Here is a 27,432-nt window from a genome sequence, read left to right on the forward strand (position 1 = left end):
TTATCTCCATCGAACCCAACATTGCCAATGATAAAGGAACAAAAGTTTTCAAAGTGGATCAAATGTAGATTGCAACAATGTACCCAAAATTGCCTTTCGGTACCTGCATGCTACGTACCGCATTGAAATCCCATAGGTACTTAGTGGGGCACAATTTATTTATTTTTTCAAGCCTTAATTGAAAAGCCAGTGAGTGGAGCAAGACAGGCCATGGAGTGCACATGGTTCCACAACTTTCAAAATGTGTCACAGCAAAATGTCTCGTCAATCGCCATAAAATTCTACCGCCAACTGCAGACCGTGCCATCAACACTTTTCTTTTGCATTTGTCTTGGAATACATCATAACAAGAATCTGTTGCACAAGGACCTTTTATACACGTTAATGAACCAGTTTATTTACCCAACAAACAAAATTTATTACCTGTGCTACGTTTTTGTTTATTTATTAAACTATTGTTATCTTAAATCTTTCTTTCTAAAATGCCATTTTGTTTCATGACAAATTGGACAATTACCACCATACCTGTAGCTTGAAATGTACATGATGGGGACACCAGGTATTTTACGGATTCGTCGTTTCAGGTCCTTGTCCACAGTTGCCACAATGTAGCACTTGTGCTGAAACAGCCACGTTCGGGATTTGTGTCAATGGCAGGCATGCATGGTAATTAATGCTAACAAGGTAATCGAGGCACAAGGAGGCCATTTGTCATAACCACACCTCAGATTTTTCACGAACTGCAAGTTGTGTTAATTAAATAACGTGTTATGGGTACAATCGATCCAAACCCCACCCCTGATGGTGTCGATAGCTCCCTCCCCTCTCTGTTGCCTGGCAGAGCCCCAATGCCACCCAGTCCCAGCTGATGGGACATTACAAGGAAGGAGTTTATATGTACAATTTCCTTAATCCCCAATTAATTATTACCAGGCACCGTCCCTTGTATGGTGCACAAACAAGACAATCCTTAAGCTAACATTTCTTGACTTAATCACATTGAGATGGGCTAGCTACTCTATTATCTTCTCTGGTAATGCCTAACCCTCCCCCCCCCCAGCCCCAAACAAATATAACATATATATATATATATATATATATATATATATATATATATATATATATATATATATATATATATATATATATATATATATGATTCAGCGACGGAGGGATTCTCAACCCACTCCGGCCGTCTCCGGGATCTATAACGCCGGCCGGCTCAGCACAGGCCTCGGGTCACGCACCTTCAAGCGATACCAACGTAATCCTTGTACCTTGCCAGTTGGGGAAATAGAACCCCTGGTTACAGACTGGTTTTGTCAGATGCCGAGCATTTTCTGCCAGTCTGTAACCATTTTGGTTTTATATGCCAATCGAACGGATCGTTCCTCGACGCGACACAAATTAATCCATAGCGGCAACTTCATACGAATTAACCTGATTTATTGGGGAACATCGGGGATCACAACACAAGCAAAATTCATGACAATGTTTTATTAACAATCCTCAACCCGTTCTTAACTAGGGAACCACGGACTACAGGTTTCGAGGGGGTCGCTACCAAAATATGCCTTAAACAACGTGCAGACAAAGACAGATAGACAGACAGCATGCATGCAAGACAAGACAGAGTACTTGGTGATGTCTCATGGACGAGAGGACAGTGTCAAAAGCAGGAATGTCGCTCGCAACAGGCAGATGTCCACAGATTCGAACTCCCAGCTCGAACGCGCCGCGTGGCAAGATGGCGGCGCCGTACTCTTCCTTCTCATAGGCGCCCCGTGCGCACGCCCTCCTCAGCGCATTCCGGCCCTGCGCAATGTCGACGATGGGCCTTAGCCGATCTCTCTCAAGGTCCAGCATACAAATCCAGGCCTGGCCTGTTCTCCAGACAAGGCCCAAATCGAGGTGCCGGGCTCCGGCAAGCGGATCGGCAAACGTGTCGAGCCGTTGGTGTGAGCAGGGACCGTCAGAGGCTCCGGCGTCTCCTCTCCTGCCTTTCCGCCTCAAAGCCCGACTTCCCAACTCCGTCCTCTCAGCTTCTCTCTCGGTCGAATCACCTTTTTTCCTTAGAGTCGGTCGCTGATTCGACGTGCAGGCAACCTCTCTTGCGTTCGCTCGCTTCGAAGCCTCTGCTCATCCAGCAGATCGCGACTCGACACTCGTCGCGTCTCTGTTGCCTTCCCTGCCTTTCTTTTGGCTCGTTCCTCACGAAAAACAGACACAGCCGTCCCGTGTACAGCCGATCGGCGCCACCACGGCACTCAGTTTCACCACAGTTTCTTTTCGTTCGCTCCTTCGACACACCAGCCCGCCTCTCTCTCGGCGAAAAACCGACTAACTCCTCCCATTCGCGTCACTTCCTCTTTTTGGCTACACCCTCTCAGCCGACTGGGCGGGGCCTATCGTCCGTTATAGGGAAGAAGAAGAGGGACCTCTTGTTCCACCACCACCGCACAACAGTACTACAGCCTCCTACACCTCCCGACACACATACAACGTCCATTTTACCAAACAACCTATCTATACATGCATTTAATGGGGGATCTGAGCTAATCCTACATTTAGTAGTCCAATAAGGGCCATTTCCGTAACAGTATATATATTATATATATATATATATATATATATATATATATATATATATATACATACACACACACACACACACACACAAGGGCCTGCGAAAGTATTTGCCCCCCCCTCCCCCTCCAAAGTTTTCACATTTTGATGGCACCTGAGCTTATTTCATGTTGCTTTCAAATCAAACAATATACAGAATCTTCACAAACCGCTTCAAAGTAATAAAGCTGAAGAATGTCGATAAAATGTGAATAAGTTAGATTAATGGAGAAAAATCAGGTGATTCTCAGTTGCATAAGTATTCAAACCCTTTCCCTAATTAACCCTAAATCACTTCAGGAGCAAATTATTTGTGTGAAAGGTTACAAAACAAGTGTTATAGGTTTCACCTGTATGTAATCAGTGGTTTAATTTAAAAATTAAGCTTCCCCACTTATCTCAGGAGTTTGAAGGTTTAACTCACTTTATCAACCAACAAGGCAAACATGAAGACCAAAGATCTTATCAAAGAAGTCAGACATAAAGTGGAGGAGAAACACCGTTCAGGAGAGGGTTATAAGAAGATTTCAGTCACTCATTATCCCTTTGAGTATGGTGATATCCATCATTAAGAGGAGGAAGACATATCATACCACCCAGGCTCGACCAAGATCAAGTCACCCATCCAATCTCAACAGCCAGGAAAGCAGGAAATTGGTTTGGGATGTTACTGTAAATCCAACAATGACTGAAAGATCTGTGAGGCTCTATGTCTGAGATGGGGTTCAGTGTTCATAAATCAACAATATCTCTTTCCCTTCATAAAGCTGGCCTCTCTGGGCAGGTGGCAAGAAAGAAGCCATTACTAAAAAAAAGACGCATCGAAAAGCTCATCTGGAGTTTGCGAAAAAGCATCTTAATGAGACTGCGGACACATGGAGAAAGGTTTTGTGGTCAGATGAGACAAAAGTTTAACTTAATGGTCTATTTCTAACTCCTTCAACTCCAAAAATGTTTAGTTTGATCTCTTCAGTTACGAATAAAAATTTTAAAGCTCATTTGGAAGAATTGTTTCAACACATTTGTAATTCATCTAAATGTAGCATTTTTGATAGAGTTGAACACTTTTGCAGGCCACGACACACACACACACACACACACACACACACACACACACACACACACACACACACACACACACACACACACACACACGTTTTTCTTTATTTTTGCTATTTTCGATATTGTAGAATAATAGTGATGACAACAAAACTATGAAATAACACATATGGAATTATGTAGTAACCAAAAAAGTGTTAAATAAATCAAAATGTATTTTATATTCTTCAAAGTCGCCACTCTGCCTTGATGATAGCTTAGCACACTCTTGGCATTCTCTCAACCAGCTTCACGAGGTAGTCACCTGGAATGCTTTTCCAACAGTCTTGAAGGAGTTCCCACATATGCTGAGCACTTGTTGGCTGCCTTTCCTTCACTCTGCGGTCTAACTCATCCCAAACCATCTCAATTGGGTTTCGATCAGGCGATTGTGGAGGCCAAGTCATATGATGCAGCACTCCATCACTCTCCTTCTTGGTCAAATTGCCCTTACACAGCCTGGAGGTGTGTTTTTGGGTCATTATCGTGTTGAAAAACAAATGATGGTACGACTAAGTGCAAACCAGATGGGATGGCGTATCGCTGCAGAATGCTTTGATAGTCGTGCTGGTTAAGTGTGCCTTGAATTTTACATAAATCGCCATCAGTGTCACCAGCTAAGCACCCCCACACCATCACACCACCTCCTCCATGCTTCACGGTGGGAACCACACATGTAGAGATCATCCTTTCACCTTCTCTGCATCTCACAAAGACATGGCGGTTGGAACCAAAAATCTCAAATGTGGACTCGTCAGATCAAAGGACAGATTTTCACCTGTCTAATGTCCATTGCTCGTATTCTTGGCCCAAGCAAGTCTCTTCTTTTTTTTTTGGTCTCCTTCAGTCATGGTTTCTTTTTGGCATGTTGACCATGAAGGCCTGATTCACACAGTCTCCTCTGAACAGTTCATGTTGAGATGTGTCTGTTACTTGAACTCTGTGAAGCATTTACTTGGGTTGTAATCTGACCTGCAGTTAATTTGCGATTTCTGAGGCTGGTAACTCTAATAAACTTATCCTCTGCAGTCGAGGTAACTCTGGGTCTTCCTTTCCTGTGGCGGTCCTCATGAGAGCCAGTTTCATCAAAGCGCTTGGTGGTTTTGTGACTGCACTTGAAGAAACTTTCAAAGTTCTTGAAATTTTCTGGATTGACTGACCTTCATGTCTTCAAGTAATGATGGACTGTCATTTCTCTTTGCTTAGTCGATTGTTCTTGCCATAATATGTACTATGACAGTACAGACAAAATAATGGTCTTTTACCAAATTGGGCTATTTACTAGGGTGCATCAAACGCCCCCTTTTTTGCAAAAGTTTGAAAAACATAACTGCGATAGGACAGATTTGTTTGAATACATGAAAAAAACATTTCTCTTTTTTTTTTCAGAATTTTCGGTCATCATCTTGGGGGTCCACATCGGGGTAAAAGTTCAGGCACGCAGCTCCTGCGCATTTTTCAGAATAAGTGTTATTTTTCACTGTATAGTGATCAAAACTTGTATCTGGTGGTGAAATAATTCTGACATATCAATGTATGTTCCAGTTCCTTTGGTGATGTTCCAGTGATATAGAGCCAATCAAATTTTCTGGGAAATTTGGTGATTTTCCCAAAACTGGTGATTTCCCCCTCCCCCCCCCCAAAAATAGTAACAAATGCCTCGGTTCTGTCAAATTCACAGCTTTATTACCCAGAATTATGTGTATTCATATCAAGATACTCATATAATATCATTAATGATCAAGTTTCAAGCGTTTCCGGAGATTCTGATTCTCTTTCCTGTCATTCTCAGTGACTTGTTGCACATTCTTAAAGTGTTCTTCAGACCGAGCTGCACCGACACAGTCCGTTCCGAGTTGTATTAGACGTTCAGCCGCATCATTAGTTACATCGAGTGCTTTGGTTTTAGATTTTGAATCCACATAGGCTGGAAGTGTTGCCCACTCACTCACTTCATACGTTAAAAATAAATCATCCAGTTCAAGTGCTCGGAACACAAACCAAGAATCAACCGAGACAAAGTCAGATACGCTAGATGTCGAGTAAATGTCCTTGGGGAAGTGAGGCTTTCCAAAGTCTGTACCAAAGCGCCCAATAAGCAATAGTCCAAGTTCCTTTGTCCAAACTTTTACAGTCCATACTTTTACATTCATGATCTGCCACGTGTCAAATTATCCCGGAAAACACAATTTGCGGGAAAAAAATACCATTTTCCGGGAAACTGTGCCAACAAATTACAAGCCAACTGTGTTACAAACATCACCAAAGGAGCAGTACATTGATATGTCAGAATTATTTCACCACCAGACACAAGTTTTGGTCACTATACAGTGAAAAATAACACTTATTCTGAAAAATGCACAGGAGCTGCGTGCCTGAACTTTGACCCCGATGTGGACCCCCAAGATGATGACCGAAAATTCTGAAAAAAAAGATGTTTTTTCATGTATTCGAACACATCTGTCCTATCGCCGTTATGTTTTTCAAACTTTCGCAAAAAAGGGGGCGTTTGATGCACCCTACGATTTACTGTATACCAACGCCACCTTGTCACAACACAACAGATTGGCTGAAACACATTAAGAAGGAAAGAAATTCCACAAATGTACTTTTAACAAGGCACACCTGTTAATAAAAAAGCATTCCAGGTGACTACCTCATGAAGCTGGTTGAGAGAATGCCAAGACGGTGCAAAGCTGTCAAAGGCAAAGGGTGGCTACTTTGAAGAATCTAAAATATAATATATACTTTGATTTGTTTCCACACTTTTTTGGTTACTACATAATTCCATGTGTTATTTCATAGTTTTGATGTCGTCACCATTATTCTACAATGTCAAAAATAGTAAAAATAAAGAAAAACTCTTGAATGAGTACGTGCGTCCAAACTTTTGACTGGGAGAGAATGTGTGTGTGCGTGCGTGCATGCATCACATTCAAAGAGATGTCAATGATCAGACAAGCTTAATAACAGAGAAGGTGAACAATCTAGCATGGGACGTACAAGCACAATCAAATCTAGAAGAGATCACAAAAAGGTATAAGGGATGTCATATTACGCTTCATGTAGTGAGCTTCATCTCTGGACAAACCTGAGTTACTCGCTGCACGAGACAGTCGTCTGCATAGGTTCCATGATGGGTGCAAGGCAAACGCTCGAACCGTGGATCTTTGGCAATTCTGGCAAGGGTGACATGACAAAGATGTTAAACAATAAAGTACACAAGAAGTCCCAACTCCCTACAGGAGCAGCCATGGGGGTTGTCTTATCCTTATGATCATTAATACCATGTTGGCCCAATTTGACGTGGTGGTATTTCTACAGTGATACTTTCTTCTGGAACACCACAAATTTTCACGCACGCACGCACACGCACACACGCACCATAGCTCTGTTGTTTTTAGCAGAGTACCTGCCCAAAGGGCGATTTTGTTCCAAGTGAGCAACATGTTCTTCTGACACATCCCTTTATCTGGGCAGTGCCTTGATCACTCCCGAAGATAAAAATAAAAACCCTGGTTATGTACAAGAATCAAAAACATGTGTACTGCTTATGTGCATTAATAATACATCGTGATTCCAAAGCTCATATAACTCCAATTGCACCCCCACCTCTCCCCGAAGGAAGAAAATGCCAAAATAGGCAATTTCACTCAGACCGCAAGGGACAACTACGTACAGATTATGCAAGCAAATGTGACTTCGGATGCTAGTACGAGTCAGTCACAAAACGTCGTCTGCAATCACATGAAGCCCAGTCCTTTTGGGGCAGGAACTTGTTATCAATGAGCAGACTAGGTTTATACCAGAATTTTGACAAAAACTTGGTAATTTTCCTGACACTAGCTCACTCTCCTGAAGCTTGGAGTTCAAATTCTTAATACCGCTGCCAGAATTGAACCCACAACCTCTGATGTGCCAGTCCAGTGTCCTTACCACGAGGCTACACCATTTCTCAATGTACTACACAGCTTGGAGTAATACCGTTTCACTCATGGAATGTAAAGAGATTTCTCTCCAAGATCAATATGATTATTTACGCTCATGCTTTATTCAGGGCTTCCTTGTACAGTTGTTTCGAAATTTAAATTAGCCGTTTGTTTCACCTTAAGCACTATCTGAGGCATTTGCCAGCACAGATGATTTAGCATCGATACTATGGATCGGGTAAACCACACATAACAATGGCTTCTGTCACCAATAACTTACAGAAATTGGCAATCAAACTTCAAAAGGTTTATGCAACTTCTTTTTCCTTTCATTGCAACCTCCCTTAAATCATTCACGCAAGCCTGGTTGGTGTTGGCTTAGCGGTTAAGGTGGCTGGCTTGGAACCACCATAGGGTCCTAAGTTTGAAATCCTTTTACCATTGAATTAACACCAGGTGGGATGACTCAGTCTGTCATCCTTCCGAGGTCGGTAAAAAGAGTACCAGTGGATTGGGGTAATAACCATTCAGGGTAACTGCATCGGAGAGGCAACCCATCCAGGACTGTACTCATTGCCAATGAAACTGCCTCGGCAGCACTATGTGCCTTTACAGCACGAAAGGAATGGTGTGTGTGTATGTATATAATTATTAACCATTCATATACATTTGGTCAAGGCTCATGAGAATACTGGCATGTCAATACTGTACTCCAAAGACTATTTAATAAAACGTTCACACGTTTCACGAGAACGGCACTCGGTGGAGTGCATACCTCCACCAGGCTGAACAGTTTACATTTTGTATCCCATCGATAGGCCAGATCAGGACCTGGACCGAAACAAAAATCTAATTGGCTTGTTCTCATCACCGGGGAAAAAAAATCCACAAAGTTGTCATAATCCATCCACAACTTTTTAAAATATCATGCTACACTGTAGGACCCCACTATTCACGGCGGGGGGGGGGGGGTACGTTCCTGGAAAATGCCACGAATAGTGAATCTGTGAATGGCAGGGCATTGTTTCAATAGAAAAATGGGGACGAGGTTCCTGGTGGTTCGTGATTCATAAGGGAAAAAATAAAAAATCTCCTGAAAAACTGCAAATATGCCCATGAAAAAACAAGCAAACAACAAAACATGAATACACCTACGAGTTTTTGTTTTTTTTTAAACCGCGAACACGCCCGCAAAAACCCCCCTCTAATATGCAAAGCACAGGGTTGTGAATGTAGAAGCAGGTCACATTTTATCAACCGCGAATACGCGGAGTCCACGGATAGCATGCGCGCACGCACGCACACCATTTCTCCCTGCTAGAGCAGGGGTTAGCCTTAAATTCCCATGACAATCTTCCCTATTTGAGGCAGTTTTAATGCCGGATGCCCTTCCTGACGCTAACCCTTTAGTCACCTCTTACGACATACAGGGATACAGCGTACGTCTTCTAAACTGGGGCACACACCAGGACATCCCAGTGAGCTGGTACTCATTTTGCCAACTTCGGAAGGATAACAGGTGGTGTCAACCCCACCTGATATCAATTCAATGGCAAAGCGGGATTTCAACTCAGGACCCTCCGATCCCAAGCCCACCACCCAACCATTAAGCAAACACCAGGCTGTAGTCCACGAAGAGTGAATCCACAAATAGTGGCATCCGACAGTTTATCGTTTTGACCCCATCTCTCAATGCTGAAGAATCCTGATATTAATTTGCAATTGGTCACTGGCTTTGACACCAATACAAATTTTTGTTCTGGACCCTTGGTATCAAAAGGCAACACGTACTGAACAAAGTTTCAAATGGAGCACCTCGCCATCATGTGAGCATTTCAATTGCATTAGATGTGAAAAAATAAATGTATGTGATTGTTGCTTCCAGCTTGCCGGCTCGATGACAGAAGACGCAATTTCCATTTTTGCCTCCTCCATTTAGAATCCTGTGTGGGCATGGACAACTTGCTAATGCTCTATCTCTACCCCGTTTAGAATCCAATGCGGGCACAAGCAACTTGCAAGTCACTTAAAAAATTTCAACAAAACCAAATCAGTTCGTCCTTGTCACACACCCAACCTATCCATCTGCTTTCACCCGAATCCAAATCCATTGGCTTCTGGAGCCAATGCTGTGAAATACCAGTTGTACAGAAGCAAAATCAAAATGTATAAATAGGCAAGCAGGAAAGAAAGTGGAGGGTATTGGGAGAGAGAACATCTACATAAATCAAACTGTTTGTCATGAATCCATCTACTTTTTGAGATATCGTGTTCGATGATGTTTGTAGCACCATCTGTCAATGGTGAATAATCACTTTAAAAATATAAATAAATAAAACTCAGATCCAAATCCGGATCTGGACCTTCACCAAAATCTAATGAATTTGTCCTCGTCACACCCAACCTGTCCACCAAGTTTCAACCGAATTTGTCCACAACGTTTTGATGAGATATCCTGCTCATAGACAAACAGGGGTCAATAATAACCTCCGTCTACCTTTTGTGGAGGAGGAAAAAAAAATGTCAGTTTTGGCACCCCTTCCCCCAATCTTTTAAACAAGTTGAAAACATCTAACTGAAAAGATGGCTTCTGGAGCCAATGCTGTGAAATACCAGTTGAACAGAAGCAAAATCAAAATGTATAAATGGGCAAGCAGGAAAGAAGGTGGAGGGTATTGGGAGAGAGAACATCGACACAAATGAAACTGTTTGTAGTGAATAAAATTTGCAGGTCAGGATTGGTGGATGGTAGTTCTAATTTCTAACAGGAATCCAATGTTGAAAGTTGTTACATCTACTCGTGCCGCTTTATACATGCTCATTACCTCCGCAACTGAAGGTGGATGGAGATCATGTTTTCACCCCTGTTTGTCTGTCTGTTTGTGAGCAGAATACCCCAAAAGGTTGTGGACAGATTCGGCCAAAATTGTTGGACAGGTTGGGTTTGTGACAAGGACTAATTGATTCGATTTTGGTGATGATCTGGATCCAGATCCAAGACTTCTTTTTAATTTTGTAAGTGATTCTTTACATTTGAGATAAGAGTACGTGGCCGTAAAAAATTAATAAATAAATAAATATTCAAACCGCGATCAACAAACAACAACCACACAGGCCATTTCTTTGCTCTCACGTGCCCGTACGTGCGTGGCCCAGAAGTTCGCATATTATTCGCAATTTAGTTTTATTACCCAATTATTCAATTAGCGCCAACGTATTTTACCTTTTCGCAATGTCGTGGCAAGGAAAAACAAAAAGAGAAGAGAAGAGAGAGAAAAAAAATTTACTTCCTGGTTCGGAGCACACCAGCTCATTCTGATGTTGCCGATATTTATACACCGTCTAATATGAAAACGATCATAGCTTGGGGCATTGTGTTTATCTATAAATGCGCATAAGAAATCGAGAAATTATTAGAATACACGAAGTCATCACTATCCGGAAGTCCGTACGTTGTAACCCGTAATGGCAAACGCGGCTGAGCTTCCCTTCCCCATCGGCCACGCCCACGCAACAACGCGTCTTGTCATTGGTTTGGTAAATAAATTGCCATAACTTGGGAAGCACTTGTCCGATTAATATCAAACCTTGAAAAGGCACATCCTCAGGTCCCCAGCAATATATCTGGCAAGTTTCAATTAGATCGGACCAGTGGTTGACGAGAAACAGCGGTCACAGACACACACAGACACAGACACAGACATTGCTGGAATTATAGATAGATGGCGCCAAAATTATATATAGGATGATATTGCAAAAAGTTGTGGATGAGCGCATGGGTTTGAGGGCGGTGGAGTAGCGGCTGAAACCCGATTCTTATCCAGGTTCCTCCTGATGACAGCATCTTTGCTCTTTACTTCGGGTTCCTTCGTGGTCCTCTGATTGATTATGACAAAACAAGGTGGATGAGTTGGCAGGTGACAAGAGCTAGCCAATTAGATTTTGGGCCGGGTCCGGATGCAGATCCGACCTATCAGTGGGATACAAGACGTATGCATTCCACCTACAGTAGTGCCATTCTAGTTGTGTATGCAATATGTGGATCACAACTTGTTGGACAGTGAGCTACGAATGACAGGTTTCATCTTCCATAACAAACTCTTCTCTTACAGCAATTTTTAGCTTTGTGGGTGCAATCAAAAACCAATATGTTATTCTTAACACCAGAGCAAAATAACAAGCCAGAACATTTAACAATATTAGAAATGCTCACTCCCTACAGAAACGACCAGGAGAGGTTGGGGTGGGGGGGGGGGTGGAGAAGAGATCACGTGTACCTGCACACAAAGCACTCCATCGAAACGGTTGACAAGGAACGGCTGGGCTTGGCAAGCAAGCAGATTTGATATGATTGATAATAGCAAACAGATTGATAATGGAACACACCCTGCAAAATCACAAAATGCTAACAAACTTTCAGAACATGATTGTGCATCAAATGAAGGTCACAATTGGGCTGTAAGGGTGTCAGTGGCAGTATCGCACATCACACTTGAAACGATAGCCATGACAAATCACACATGAGGCCCCAAGACAGGTTACAAACAATCAAGTCCATATATAATCTGATCATGGATCGAAAAATCAAACAGGCAATGGGATTCATTATTCGTGCGTAAAAACTCAAGGTGTAAACAGCTTTGTTAGCTAAAGATCATTGCCGCTTACCTACGCCTAAGCGAGTCGATACAGCTCTGATCCGTTCATCTAAGGAGGATGCGATAAGTATAGAATGCCTTAATCACATCGAGTTTCCTCCAAACTTCTTCCAGTTTGATATCGACTGTTTAAAAATGTAATTGTATGTGGGACAGAACGGACTGAAACGTTTGTGGTGATAATTTTTACATCCGGAACGTGTACCCCATGAAAGCCATGATAACCTATTATACACCTCAACATGGAGCTCATGCAAGGTGCCAACCTACCCTTGGGGATGGGGGCAAATTGAATTGCTACAACCTCCGTCGCGTGACCCTTACTCCCCCTGTCAAGTAACAACCGAATACATCGTGGTCAAAAAGAACATTCAGACAGACAGAGACACCAAATTGTGTATTTTAGTTTGACAGCATCTCACCAGGGTTTATAGGTTACAGTGCAACTGAGAACGAGTGATCGATATTAAGGTAGTTGCCTGTACACTCTCCCGTCCTTTGTGGAAATGGCTGGGCTAATTGCGAACAAACAAATAAATCTGCATGAGTGCCATTTCACAATGCGATAAGGAGGTGCCATTTGGTTGTACAATATTTAACCGCTTTTCTTGCAAACATGTTCCTCTACTTGCACTCACCGCAGGGCCACTCGATACCTAAGTCCCAACTTTTCCAACTCGGCCATAACACAGTCCGTGATGCAGGGAATGCCTGGAGGTAAAGGCAGGAAAAAGAATGAGGAAGAACATGTTAAACCCAAAGCCTTCATTAAAATCCTTATATTACTTGAGGGACGAGGAGTCCTTTGTGGATAAAAATTATTTCTACCTCGTGGGGTTGGCCGGGGAAAGTTTTTGCCCAAAGTCTTTCACGAACCAGGTTGGCCAGGTGTAATGTTCAAATGAAGGCAACAGGAATATGGATTTTGTTCAGGGTGCCGGCGACACCATGGGATCTTTAACATCCACAAATTAATGCCGGCAGATGGGACGCCCAGTTTAACGTCCATCCGAGGGACGGCACACACATTGACGAATCACCCTTCCTGCGAAACACTCGGGTTACAGTTTATGGCTGGCTCGTGATTCAAACCCAGGCTCGAGATCTCAGAGGCCCACATACCTGTAAGCTGCATCCTACCAGTCGAAATTACTCACGAGACAACAAATAAAATTTAAAAAAAATCATGCGAACATTACAAGGGCCAATCATTTCATCTTGGCACTTCGGCAAGAAGTTATACGAGTCACAATGCCATGGACTTCGAACAAAATGTCACATCATAATGTTGAATCTGTTTTTTGAGCTAAACATCCTGCATCGTCTAACTTCAGACCCAAACTCAAACATACAATTTACTTTCATTAACCCCCGCCATCTTCGAAGATGGATCGAGGTTACTGTTTTCACCCCTTTCTGTTTGTTTGTTTGTTTGTGAACAGTATTACGGAAAAACTCCTCGACGGATTTTGACGAAACTTGGTGGGGGGGTTAGGTATGGTCCAAGGATCATGCCATTAAATTTTGGACTTGGTCCCCCCCTCAAAAAAAAAATTGTTAGAGATTTTTTTTTGCATTTCTGCATGTTTTAAGTGATTTCCAACCCCCCCAAAATAATTGTTACCCCCCCCAAAAAAATAGAGAATTTTTTTGCATTTCTACATGTTTTAAGTGATTTCCAACCCCCCAAAAAAATTTAGAGAAAAAAAAATATATTTTTTTTGCATTTCTACATGTTTTAAGTGATTTCCAACCCCAAGAAAACAGGGAGTCTTGCTAAATTATGACAAATGTATAATATGCCAAGAAGATAACAAACAACACTCCTGGGAAAGTCACATTTCCAACCTCGCCTCAAAAGCCAGTCGCCGACTGGGAATCCTCCGTCGTGCTAAGTCCTTCCTCGGCCCTCTTGAGCTCCTGACCACTTACAAAGCTTTTGTCCGTAGCCTGATGGAGTACTGCTCTCCCCTCTGGGCTGGTGCTCCTGCCTCCCACCTTTCTCGGCTTCACGCTGTCGAAACCAGGGCATTTAAGATCATCGGCATCTCCTGCAATGAAGCTGAGTCTTTGGGCCTCTCACTCAATCACCGCAGGTTGGTCGGTGGTCTTTCTGTCTTCTACCAACTCCTCTCCAGCCTTGCCCCCCCTGCTCTCTCTGCGATTTGTCCCCACCACATTTCCACAGGGCGCTCAAGGTCCGCCAACAACCCCCTTCTGGTAAAACTACCAAAATCACGAATCACTGCTCATCATCACTCTTTCATTCCTCTTTTTTCCCGCCTTTGGAATAAACTTCCTCACTCTATTCTTTCCCATTCTTCCCTCCAGGCTTTCAAAACAGCTGTTCACCACCACCTCTTATCTTCCCCCATCCAAATCCTCGATCTTTTCTACCCCGATAATCCACCCAAGCCCACTTCCTTCATTTCTCCTGCTTTCCTTCCTGAAAGTCCCTGAAATGTCCATCTTCTCTTCGCCATGTTCCCCGTCCCATCCCCATCCCTCTCCCTTCCACAGTTCACCTAATGTGTCTGTTCCCCACTGTTTTGTCCCTTCAACTCCCGCCCCTCTTGTCTCATGCCTCCTTGCTGTGAGTTGTGTGTTAGCTCTCATACGAGCCTCGACCAAGGTATACAAAAACCCCCCCCCCCCCCAAAAAAATTGCTAGAGAATTTTTTTTTTTTGCATTTCTACATGTTTTAAGTGATTTTCAACCCCCCCAAAAAATTGTTACCCCCTCCCAAAAAAAATTTAGAGAAAATTTTTTTTTTTTTTTGCATTTCTACATGTTTTAAGTGATTTCCAACCCCCTCAAAAAATTGTTAAAGAAAAAAATGTTTGTTTTTTTTGCATTTCTACATGTTTTAAGTGATTTCCAACCCCCCCCCCCCCAAAAAAAAATGTTGCAGAAAAGAACTATAACTGTCAGCACTGTTGACATCATATTTAATGAATAAGATATAAGGTTCACTTGAGTGACCCAGCAGTATTGGCGGCGGAGGTTTTGCACTCTCCCGAGTGCTCCCCCTCTAGTTTCTGTTGAGACCGTCCATTTCTTTGAGACCGAACATCTTCAACTGGCACTGGAGCCGAAATGGGAATTCAAGAGAACGAGTGCCCCGTGGATCGCATTTTCTCGAGTGAATACTGAATAGTAAGTGGAGATGAAGGTTTGACAACATGACCCAGATTGAAACTCTTGTTCACAACAACAAAGTAATAAAAGGGGACTCACATTTGGCATACAGGCAATCCATCATGGACTGCATCACGTCCAGCTTGGACTTGATGGAGAAGTTAATGAAGTTTGTATCGACCAGCACGTAGTACGGTGGACCCAGCTGGGTATTGTATTGGAAGAACAAGCAAGATGGGTACTTGGGACTGGACAAAAAGAAAAAAAGAATTAGCTTCATGTCCTGAATCACATGAAGAACAGTCATCAGGACACGTTAAGACTATACAATGCGGAACATGCAAAACCAATGAGGTATTTCATCTACCACCAAGGTCCAAGGCCCAGGTCCAACGTTTCAATCGGCAAGTGACCTTCAATCAGAACTAAGCAGTGCGTGTTTGCATCCTAATATACCCCCTCTCGTGCAGAGAAAGGGGTGTGATAGGGGTCAGAGTGTGGTGGAGGAAGGAGCCATACAAGTGGATGCATTGACCTCACTAACCCCATCCCCACTTATTAAAGCAAAACCCCCACCCTCACCCAAGTTTGTTTGTGTGTGTGTGTGTGTGTGTGTGTGTGTGTGTGTGTGTGTGTGTGTGTGTGTGTGTGTGTGTGTGTGTGTGTGTGTGTGTGTGTGTGTGTGTGTGTGTGTGTGTGTGTGTGTGTGTGTGTGTGTGTGTGTGTGTGTGTGTCTCCACATCTCTCCACATCTCATTCCGACAGGGGCATCCAGACCCACACAAATGGCCTCCATGTTCCGTTTGACTGCTCGATGACCAAAATGTTGGATCCAAGCTTTGTCGGTAAACAATATTTGCTTGAACGAGTCCCCGAACGAGATGACCCTTACCAACAAGTTTCTTCAACTAAAGGAGACTTACGCATGAATAATCTTAAGGGCATCTGGATCTTCCTTCTTTCTCTTTTTGGCAGCACTTCGATCGCTTTCTTTCCTGTGGTTTGACACAACAAACAGGTGTTCAACTCGAGAGGTACTACAAACATAACACACAGGTGTGCTTGATGTTCTGAGAAAGGTAAAAACAAGCTGCATCCCTCACAGGCGTGCATCCCTTAAGCTAATCAGCTTCTTTGTTGCGGCAACAGTCTTCTTCTTCCTTCTCTTCTTGCCTTTTCCCTGGCAAACACAAAACACCGTGGAATTTGACAATATGATCCTTAAATACAAGCATCGATGCAAGTCCATGACGAGCCAATGACAAACTATTTATAATGTAATAATAAGAGTTCCCTTACAAGCAACTTTAACGCAACAGTCGGCCATTAGGCCCATTGGAGCCTTCGCTATTATTACCAACACATGGTCATTTGTCTGTGCTCTATCCTTTTTAAAAATGCTGAGCATCAAGCAAGGAAGCAGCAACGTACCATTTTTAAAATGTCTTTCGTTGGACTCAGCCGAGGTTCAAATTACTAACCTCCCAGACTCAGACTGGATGCTGGAACGATTAGGCTGGAACTGCAAAAATTATTTTGCTTTATTATTTCCCTGATATTTTGACTACTTTTTATATTTTTACAATGGCAGTACTAGAGTGCTGCAGCTTAAGGCCAAAAACGAACAGGAACTAGAAGGACACTCAGTAGAGCGCATACCTCCACCATGAGAACATATCGGTCCCAATACATTTTTGAAATATCGTGCTGTCCAGTACTATATCATTGTTGGCCCTATCTCTCAATGGTGAAGATTCACTTTAAAATTAAATAATTCTCGTATCCAGATCCAGATCTTCACCAAAATCTAATCCGTTCGTCCTTGCGACACACCCAACCTGTCCACCAATCGACTCGGTCAATTTTCAGAAAATGTTAATGGTGGAGGCATTTCATGTTTATGGCTGGCAAACACCTTTTTTAGATGTATTTATATGTTCTAAATCAATCGAGAGGGTTTGCCCGGCTGTATTTTCAACGATTAACCCATAAACTTGACAAATCCAAGATGGCCACCATCGCTTATAGAAAATACCTAAATTATTGTATCTCTGGAACTACTTGACCAATATCAATGATGTTAATGTCTATATTTGGGTTTTCACACATGCTTGATCAGTTGGAATAAGTTTTAAGTTGATTGTAGGTCAATGTCATGCATTGGGACAAAGGTCAAGGTCATATTTTGACCTCTTGGTGCAGAAATAGGCATATCTCAGGAGGAACCTGGTCTATACTAATATGTTTTATCTGTCTTTGCAGGCATGTGGCTATATGACTTGTAGCAATGGATGCTCATCCAGCTTCAAGAAAACGGGGAGTCTTGTTAAATTATGACAAATGTATAATATGTCAAGAAGATAACAAACAACACCTTGTTACACCTACATGTGATGGCCTTTGGACAATCCATAACGCAAGACAAATTCGACTGAAGTTACGGAATGACAATTTTAGATCTGCAACTGATCGGCTGACTGATGTGTTACCATCAATAACATGTCACAATGGATGCCGTGCCTCCGATACAAGTGCTTACAAACTCGAAAGACTGAAAGCTGCAGATACAACACTTGATCAAATTCAATGTAGTTATTCAGCCCCCACAACCCTTGAAGAAAAAAATCCTCCTACGAAGTAAGGTGACACAGATCAACTGAAACCTGTGCATATTTTGCCAATGAGAGACCAAGGAAAAAGTCCACCTTATACAGGAGAAGCAAGTTAGCAAACGAATGCGAGAAGCAGCCAAGTATGACCCGAGTTTGAGGACACAACTGGCTTGTGTAAATGATCTCATAGCAGCTGATGGCAAACATCACAGTACCTGCCATGTCAGGTTCAAACGTAGCACTGAAAAAATAAGCAAATCAGCACTAAATGCCAGTGATGTAGTATGGGTTTGGCTTTGTCATGAGCTTGAGCAACTAGCATCACATGCTGATATTCTAGAGCTTACAGATGTGTGGGAAAGATATTGCACACTAGCTAATGAAGCAGACATCACCATTCCATCATCATTTATGATTCGAAGGAGCACATTCAAAGATAAGTAAGCTGAACGTGTGGATGGTGTGTATGAAGTTATTGTTCTCCATGATCAAGCACGCATAGAACACTACTCATCCCAACCGAGTTCCACCACATCCCATTATCTGACGTGGTGAAAAGCTCACTATTCCCCCATTCAAGCATCAAACGGATGACTCGTTTCTCTCCATGGTGCATGTTGCACTACGCATATGAGGTGATATGTTATCACATCCGAAGCCTGATGGAATTGAAATCAGTGAGGACAGAGCAATAGATTATGTGCCAGACAGTCTGTACATGTTCCTCAACTTACTATTGGGTGGACAGCAACTCTTAGAGAATAAAGTGAACAGTGATGGTGATTACAAGCATGAATCACTCTGCCAAACCAGAATACTTAGCATTGCTCAAGATCTAATTTATACTGCTAACGGAGACAAAATTCATACACCAAAACACATTGGAATGGGAAGTAATCTTCACCAAGCAACACGTTCGAAGGAGCTCGTTGACATGTTTCATCAAGCTGGCCACGTGATGAGGTACCGTGATGTTATCAGGCTGGACATGGCACCAGCTGAAAAAAACACTAACAACCATGGATGACAATGGCTCGGTCATGCCTCCCAACTTGGTCGAAGGACGTTTTGTTCATTTTTCAACTGGCAATGTGGACATAAATGAAGCCACTTTGGATGGAAAAGGAACTTGTCATGCTACCCAGGTTGCAGCATAGCAGAGATGCCCACCCAAAGTTAATCTACTTGATGGTATCAAGTTCTCCAATACAGGAACACTGCACGTCCCAGATGCTATGAACGACATAACGCCAGCACCTAACAGTGGAACCACCGAAGGCCCATACAATGATGATATCGGATCAAAGGTCTATTCTAAAATATGACAAGGACAATTGAACATCGAGTTGCTAAAGGCACTGAAATTTTAAGAATGCCATTATACAGGCACATGATTGTTCTCAGTAGATCATAAAGTATGATTTAGAATGTTGAAGTTATAGAGTTATTTTGTAAAAGAAAAGAGAGTTGTCATGATCGTTATTTTCACCGTCTCATGTCATGTTTGCAAGATACAATAAAGAGAACCTCATTTTAGAGTTGACTTCCTCCATGCTGGATTCTGTGGAGTGCTAGTTTAATGTGGTGCATAATTTGAAGCATTAAAGCATGTAACAGGCTTTAATGAACATTACAAGATATGTATCATGCACGTGTTGATATTTCATTTAAGCAGTTTATAAATTAACAAAGTCTTGCCAGCCGTTTCTGCTTTATTGATATGCAAAAATTCAGTTATGATTTCCTATTCATTATGAAACTCATTTGGTAACTGCACCCCTCTTCTACATTGATCAATGACAAAATATAACTATAGCTGTATTCATTTACAGTCAGTATATCCCACATCTGAACCATGATATTATGATAAAGTTAGGTCACTCATTTAAAGTCAGTCAGTGATAAAGTTTGCCCTAATGTGGTGGCCATCTTGATTTCTTAACATCCTCTTCTTCTTTCGGCTGCTCGGGTTAGGGGTCGCCACAGCGGATCATCCGTATGATCCGCATAATGATTTGGCACATGTTTTACGCCGGATGCCCTTCCTGACGCAACCCTGGTCACCTCTTACGACACAGGGATATGGTACACCTATTTTAACCAGGGTATACACCGGCCCAGTACACTGGTACTCACTTCGCCAACGTCAGAAGGATGACAGGCTGAATCAACCTCCTGATGTGTATTAATTCAAGCGGCCAACAGGGTTTGAACTCAGGACCTTTTGGATCCCTTGTCGCTACCCTAACTACTATGCCAACACCAGGCTTTTCTCTTGATTTCTTAACATTCTTCTTCTTCTTCTTCTTTCGGCTGCTCCCGTTAGGGGTCACCACAGCGGATCATCCGTATGATCCGCATAGTGATTTGGCACATGTTTTACGCTGGATGGCCTTCCTGACGCAACCCTGGTCACCTCTTACGACACAGGGATATGGTACACCTATTTTAACCGGGGTATACACCGGGCCCAGTACACTGGTACTCACTTCGCCAACGTCAGAAGGATGACAGGCTGAATCAACCTCCTGATGTGTATTAATTCAAGCGGCCAACAGGGTTTGAACTCAGGACCTTTTGGATCCCTTGTCGCTACCCTAACTACTATGCCAACACCAGGCTTTTCTCTTGATTTCTTAACATTCTTCTTCTTCTTCTTCTTTCGGCTGCTCCCGTTAGGGGTCACCACAGCGGATCATCCGTATGATCCGCATAGTGATTTGGCACATGTTTTACGCTGGATGGCCTTCCTGACACAACCTGGTCGCCTCTTACGACGCAGGGATATGGTACCCCTATTTTAACCGGGGTATACACCGGCCCAGTACACTGGTACTCATTTCGCCGACCTCGGAAGGATGACAGGCTGAGTCAACCCCCTGGTGTATTAATTCAGTGGCCCAACGGGGCTTGAACTCGGGACCTTTTGGATCCCAAGCCGCTGCCCTAACCACTGCGCAAACACCAAGCTATGTTCTTGATTTCTTAACATATTGGGGTCTAAATAATGGTCTCAATGGATTCCTTGTACCTAAAAAGACACAAACAGATGTTATATTTATGTTCTTACCATGTTTGGCACCAAAGATATGAAACCCAGAGTTGGTGTCAAAGCCACCCAATGCTCGCCTGTTTATACATTTATCGCTTTTAAAAGACTCGTCGAATAATGAATATTTTTTATAAAGCATTGCAGTGAAGTCTGATCCAAATAATTTTAAAGCAATATATGTATTAGTACAGTATATTGTAATCAGTAACAAGAGCGCAAGTGAGCACAATATACACCCAAACAAGAAGGTATATACAGAATTGTGCTACTAGATGGAAAACAGCATCCTGGTTGCCATGGCAACCACTTTAGATGACGAACGTATGTCGCGACACACCGTCTCCACAGTCTGTATCTATTGTTACGAATCTACGCCACCCAGCGTGCGAACGACTGCTTTTCACTAATAGCAGCTGCACGCCCACCGGACGAGCAATTCAGTCGTGACTTCCCTGAACAACGCCGAGAACCAGTCATGGGTGTGCCTTCAACGCACACCGCGGCCCAGTCCGTATTCTACCCGCGCGCGACAGGGTCAATCGCCGAATATCGATATACCTAAGTATTCGCGCGGGTAACCTATCGAGGGACTGTTTGGACACGAACCGCTCAAGCGGTTCGTTCCGTTCTGGGATAACCGAGCGGGTATTATCGCCAGACATCGCCGGACCCGATTCTGTTTATCGGTATTCAAAAACCAACTAGTATTCCGAAAAACAATATGGCACTTCAATGGGGGAAAATGACACGACGAACGGGGTACATTTAAACAAGCACATTTATTTTACACATATACAAAAAATGCAGGTATTATAAAAGCACGTATCCACAAGCAAGGAATTCAAAACACGCATGCGGTTGATTTGCGGAGACTGCGGGATGGGACAAAGACACGAGCAAGGTGAAAACACCACAACCGACTATTGTTTTACCATGTACATGTACTTAAGCAGGTTTTACTTACGGGACTCGGCGCCACAATATTCATTCAAAAGAAAAACAAAGAAAATACCCCCTCACAGACAAAGGAGTCAGACTGGGCCCGTGGGCCTTTATAACGTGGGGCTTTGGTGACCGAAAGGGCCCCATGAGACCATTGCAGGTTACCTGCACCCTCGTGGTGCCTTACTGGCACGAGTCGCGACATCCCGTCCCCACGGCAGCTAGCGTAGCCGCGGTTGAGCTCGGGCCCTCTGCGTGGCAGACGAGCTCTCTCCGGCTCTCCCGACACGCCCGCGCGACACACAGGGCTGCGCCTCCAGCCCGCGACTCCTTCGCGACGTCCGGACCTCCACCGACTGACCGCTCCAAACTCCCGACTCGGACACGAGCCCAGATCTCCATGCAGCTCTGGCAGCAGCAGCACAGCTCCCCAGCAACAACCGCAACTCCAGAGAGAGAGAGCGAACGCTCCGTGCACCCTTTTTATTTCCTACGCTCCGCCCCTCCACTCTCGCCCCTTCCAGAACATGCGGGAAACTTCTAGAAGGAAGCGTTTTCCCGCCAAATTAGGGACGCGCGCCGCCGCGGTGGTTCTCTTTGTCCCTTACAGGGTGAAATTCACCGTGGAGACGCCATTCGTCCTGGGGAGGGGGGAACGGGGGCCGCCTGCTTTCCCTCGACGAAGGCCAGGCCTCTGGCAACCGTGTGCCGAGGTGGAAACGCGGTGGTGTGGTTATGAGGGTTGAGGTGATCGTGGTTATTGTAATTGGTGGAGCTTTGTGGTTAGGGTGGTTGTGTGAAGCGGTTGGTCCAAAATAACGATAGTAAAGAATAACCGCTAACTCAAAGATCACAGCCCCCGTCCACACGGATAATTCCCATTAAACAACGGTGGGGAAATCTAACTGACCACGGACTTATCGGCAAAACTGAACTAAGGACCTATATGGTGTTCTGCGAATTTCCACAGCCGTAACACTATGTACCAAATATGAAACGGGAAAGTTGAAAACTTTGGGAGTTAGAGTGCAGACAGGAATGGATGGAAAACAGCATCCTGGTTGCCATGGCAACCACTTTAGATGACGAACGTATGTCGCGACACACCGTCTCCACAGTCTGTACCTATGTACCAAATATGAAACGTAAAAGTTGAAAAATTTGGGAGGTCGAGTGCGGACAGGAACGGATGGAAAACAGCATCCTGGTTGACATGGCAACCACTTTAGATGACGAACGTATGTCGCAACACACCGTGTCCACAGTCTGTACCTATGTACCAAATATGAAACGTGAAAGTTGAAAACTTTGGGAGTTAGAGTGAGGACAGGAACGGACGGACGGACGACCGGTATCACCTAATACGCCCCGATATACATATCGGGCATATGAAAATAGTGTGGTAGATAAAAACATAAGAAAGGAAAAAATAACTTGCACCAAAAACTTTAACATTTTCACGCTGACGCTCACGCCGGGGGTATCGCTATAGCTCTCTGTTCTTCGAACAGGCGGGCTAAAAATGAATTTTTCATGTGTTGGTGACGGCCATTTTTGATTTATCAAGGTTATGGGTTAACCATTGAAAATGCAGCTGGGCAAACCTAGTTCGAGTTTGAACATAAAAATACATCTAAAAAAAGTTGTCAGCTGTAAACATGAATATGCCTCCACCATTAACATTTTCTGAAAATTGACCTCGTCTACCTCCTGAGATATGCTTATGTCTGCACCAAGAGGTCAAAATATGACCTTGATCTTTGTCCCAATGCATGACCTTGACCTACAATCAACTTAAAACTTATTCCAACTGATCAAGCATGTGTGAAAACCCTAATGTAGACATCAACATCATTGATATTGGTCAAGTATCTCCAGCGATACAATAATTTAGGTATTTTCTATAAGCGATGGCGGCCATCTTGGATTTGTCAAGTTTATGGGTTAATCGTTGAAAATACAGCCGGGAAAACCCTCTCGATTGATTACCTTCGCATTCTGTGAAAGGTTATGTTTTGGTCGCTGTGTATTTATTTATTTGTGAATATGTGTGTTTGTTTGTTATTCGCATAACTCAGGAAGTATTAAACCGAATTGCATGAAATTTGGTGGGATGATTCGTGAGTATCCAAGGACGATTTGATTAGATTTTGGGAGCGATCGGGTCAAAGGTCATAGTCATGAAAAGGTCAAAAACACTCTTTTGAGCATAACTTCCTTCATAATACAGCGATCGACATGCAACCACCGCCATATTGTTCCATGACGAGATACCTTTCGGATATGTAGTGTCGGATTTGACGTAACGTCATCGGAAGTGCGTCTAAATGACGTCCCAAGATGACGTAAATTTTCAATTTTCGATCTCATCAGTTTTGATCATACCGTTTTGTAGGACTTACCTTAAGGACGTCACACACCAAATTTGACTTCGATCGGACTGACCGTTATGACGTCATCGACGTTTGAACATGACGTTTTTCAATTGTGGCTAAAATGTCCTGATATTTTACATTCAAATATCTATATAATTTATCGAGCAAAGTCTCCCAAATCCAGGCATTAGGGGATCAGTACCAAAATATCTGTTTATTGATGTACAGGTTTTGCCAATTAACTCTGTAGTCAAGGTCAAACTCAAGGTCAAAATATACTTGTAGGCATAGCTTCAGATCTAATAAAGCTATTGACATGAAACCAACGTTAAAACGTTCAGTGAACTACGAGCTTTCAGAATGGTAGTCCCCGATTGGACGTGACGTCCCCGAAGTGCGTCAAAATGACGTCAAAAGATGACGTCTTTTTCAACTTTTTAATTTTTCAGTGTTTATCATTCCATTTTGTTGGACTGCCTTCAAGGAGGTTACACACCAAATTTGACGTCAATCAGACTGACGGTTGTGACGTCATGGACGTTTTAAAATGACCTTTTTCAAATGTGCCCGGAAAAAAGTTGCGGCGGCGAAGGTATGCGCTCTACCGAGTGCCCGTTCTAGTTTAGAACATATAAATACATCTAAAAAGTTGCTTGCCAGCCTCCACAACTTTAAATATGTACATTTTCCCAGATTCTGCCCAGTCTACAAGTTTCGTCCGGATCCGTCCATAACTTTTTGAGATATCCTGTACACAGACAAACAAACAAATTAACAGACAGAGAGGGGTAAAAACATATCCTCCTTCACCTTCGGTGGTGAAGGTAACGAGAACAGCACTCGGTAGAGCGCATACCTCCGCCAGGCTGAACAGTTTACGTTTTGTATCCCACTGATGGGCTGGATCTGGATTTGGACCTGAACCAACATCGAATTGGCTTGTTCTCAAGACATCACCAACTCATCCACCAAGTTTCCTCTGAAAACAGCCATAACTGTTTGAGATATTGTGCTATATATCGTTTTTGGATCTACCACTCAATGATGAAGAATCACTTTAGAAGTACGAGTATCCGGATCTGGATCCAGATCTTCACCAAAAGCAAATCAATTCGTCATTGTCACACACCCAACCTGTCCACCAAGTTTCAACCGAATTTGTCCACAACGTTTTGATATCTCGTACTCACAAACAGGAGTGAAAACACAAGCTCCCACCACTGTAAAAAATGATACTTCATTGCTGACAAGTAACCATGGATCCAACAGTGAAATTTACAAGATACAGTGTCGACTATAAATGGATGAGGTGTGTGTGTGCGTGCGTGTGCGTGTGCGTGTGCGTGTGCGTAAATTAATTACGTACTATTGGAATGTACCTTTTGACCCTTTAGACTGCTGAGACCCCTTCAACCTTTGAAGACCTTTTAAGATGCCCAAGACCCTTCAGACCACCAAGACCTTGAAAGACTTCAAATTATTATTACGGTTCCAAGGCTTCAAGGCGAGGAAACCTATTATTTTTGTTCAGACGAGCAAAAATGCCCAAGGCCATGAAGACCAATGGAACAATGGGCCCCCTAGTTACTAAATAAAAGGAGAGTTTGACACAGGAGGAAGCCAATAGGCCCATCCAGCCTGTGTCATATCCACAACCCCAATCCGACCAGACATCCACTTAAAGGGAAGGGAGAAGGTCAACAGCAGGAGATTGGGGGCAGGGGTGAAGAGGTACAGGTCATCAACAATCATAGCATACAGGGTGTGTTTCTCTACTTTTAAGGGGGTGAAGAGGTGGGGGAGCAGCTCGGTGAGGGTTGATTCTTATCCCCATTGCTTATCCAATTCCATTTCAAACCAAATCTACTATCCCTGCAGCTACCACCTTCCCAGGAAGACCATTCCATACAATGTGTGTGGAATACCGCTGTCTTGCTACCAACTTAACTCTTCTCTTCTCTTCTCTTATTCGTTGGCAAACTCTGTCTCCTAATCCTGTCGCTGTCCATCCTGGTAAACAAGCTTTCCCGTGTCTATTTTACCGACACGTCATTATTTTAAACATTTCTAATATATCTCATCATAATCACCTCCTTTATAATGCAAGAACTCCAGTCTCAATCAACCACTCTTGATAACTTCAGCTATGCATTTCTGAAATCAATGTGCAGCTCTTCACTGAACCCCATCAATAGTTCTGAGCTTTATCATTCGTCAAAAGCAACAACCAAAACGAGACAACAATCGAGACCTCACTGTACATGTCCCTGTATAACGTTACCACCACCACCCTCGATCTACAAACGACAGTATTCCCTGCTTTAAAAACAGGAAATCCTTCAATCCCCCTGATCTTTCTCTTGTGAAACACTACAAAACCACCTGTGAGGGTATCCAAATCCAGGTACCTGTGAGAGTTACAAAACTACCTGTGAGGGTATGCAGGTCTCGGTACCTGTGAGAGCTACAAAACTACCTGCGTGAGTATGCAGGTCCAGGTACCTGTGAGAACTACAAAACTACCTGTGAGGGTGTGCAGGTCTCGGTACCTGTGAGGGTATACAGGTCCAGGTACCTGTGAAAGCTACAAAACTACCTTGTGAGGGTATACAGGTCCAGGTACCTGTGAGAGCTACAAAACTACCTGTGAGGGTATGCAGGTCTCGGTACCTGTGAGAGTTACAAAACTACCTGTGAGGGGATCCAAATCCAGGTACCTATGAAAGCTACTAAACTACCTGTACGAGTATCCAGGTCCAGATACCTATGAAAGCTACTAAACTGACTGTATGAGTATCCAGGTCCAGGTACCACTGAAAGCTACTAAACTACCTGTGAGGGTATGTCGGTCCAGGTACCTGTGAGAGCAACAAAACTACCTGCGAGGGTATGCAGGTCCAGGTACTTGTGAGAACTACAAAACTACTTGTGAGGGTGTGCAGGTCTCGGTACCTGTGAGGGTATACAGGTCTAGGTACCTGTGAAAGCTACAAAACTACCTT

The 27,432-nt window shown here is 43.3% G+C and overlaps 1 protein-coding gene and 1 pseudogene across 3 annotated transcripts in view; one reads left to right on the plus strand and one right to left on the minus strand.

The window, feature by feature from the left end:
- Nucleotides 1-27,432, minus strand: part of FCF1 (FCF1 rRNA-processing protein) — a 48,724-nt gene that overhangs the window by 17,506 nt on the left and 3,786 nt on the right. For 2 of the 3 annotated variants that reach the window (XM_085870110.1, XM_085870108.1), the window contains exons 2-7: nt 16,553-16,629; nt 16,373-16,444; nt 15,549-15,697; nt 12,949-13,021; nt 6,815-6,902; nt 526-620 (exon numbers count right to left, since the gene is read on the minus strand). In XM_085870110.1, the coding sequence (XP_085726236.1) occupies nt 526-620; nt 6,815-6,902; nt 12,949-13,021; nt 15,549-15,697; nt 16,373-16,444; nt 16,553-16,629 (554 nt within the window). The remainder of the gene's footprint in view (nt 1-525; nt 621-6,814; nt 6,903-12,948; nt 13,022-15,548; nt 15,698-16,372; nt 16,445-16,552; nt 16,630-27,432) is intronic. The other variant, XM_085870111.1, reaches the window with a different exon arrangement.
- On the plus strand, nt 16,886-19,583 carry LOC147032469 (uncharacterized; annotated as a pseudogene).

Source organism: Eptatretus burgeri, chromosome 2, assembly GCF_056783735.1.
Source record: "Eptatretus burgeri isolate ZD-2024b chromosome 2, Ebu_testis_v1, whole genome shotgun sequence".
NCBI lineage: Eukaryota > Metazoa > Chordata > Myxini > Myxiniformes > Myxinidae > Eptatretus > Eptatretus burgeri.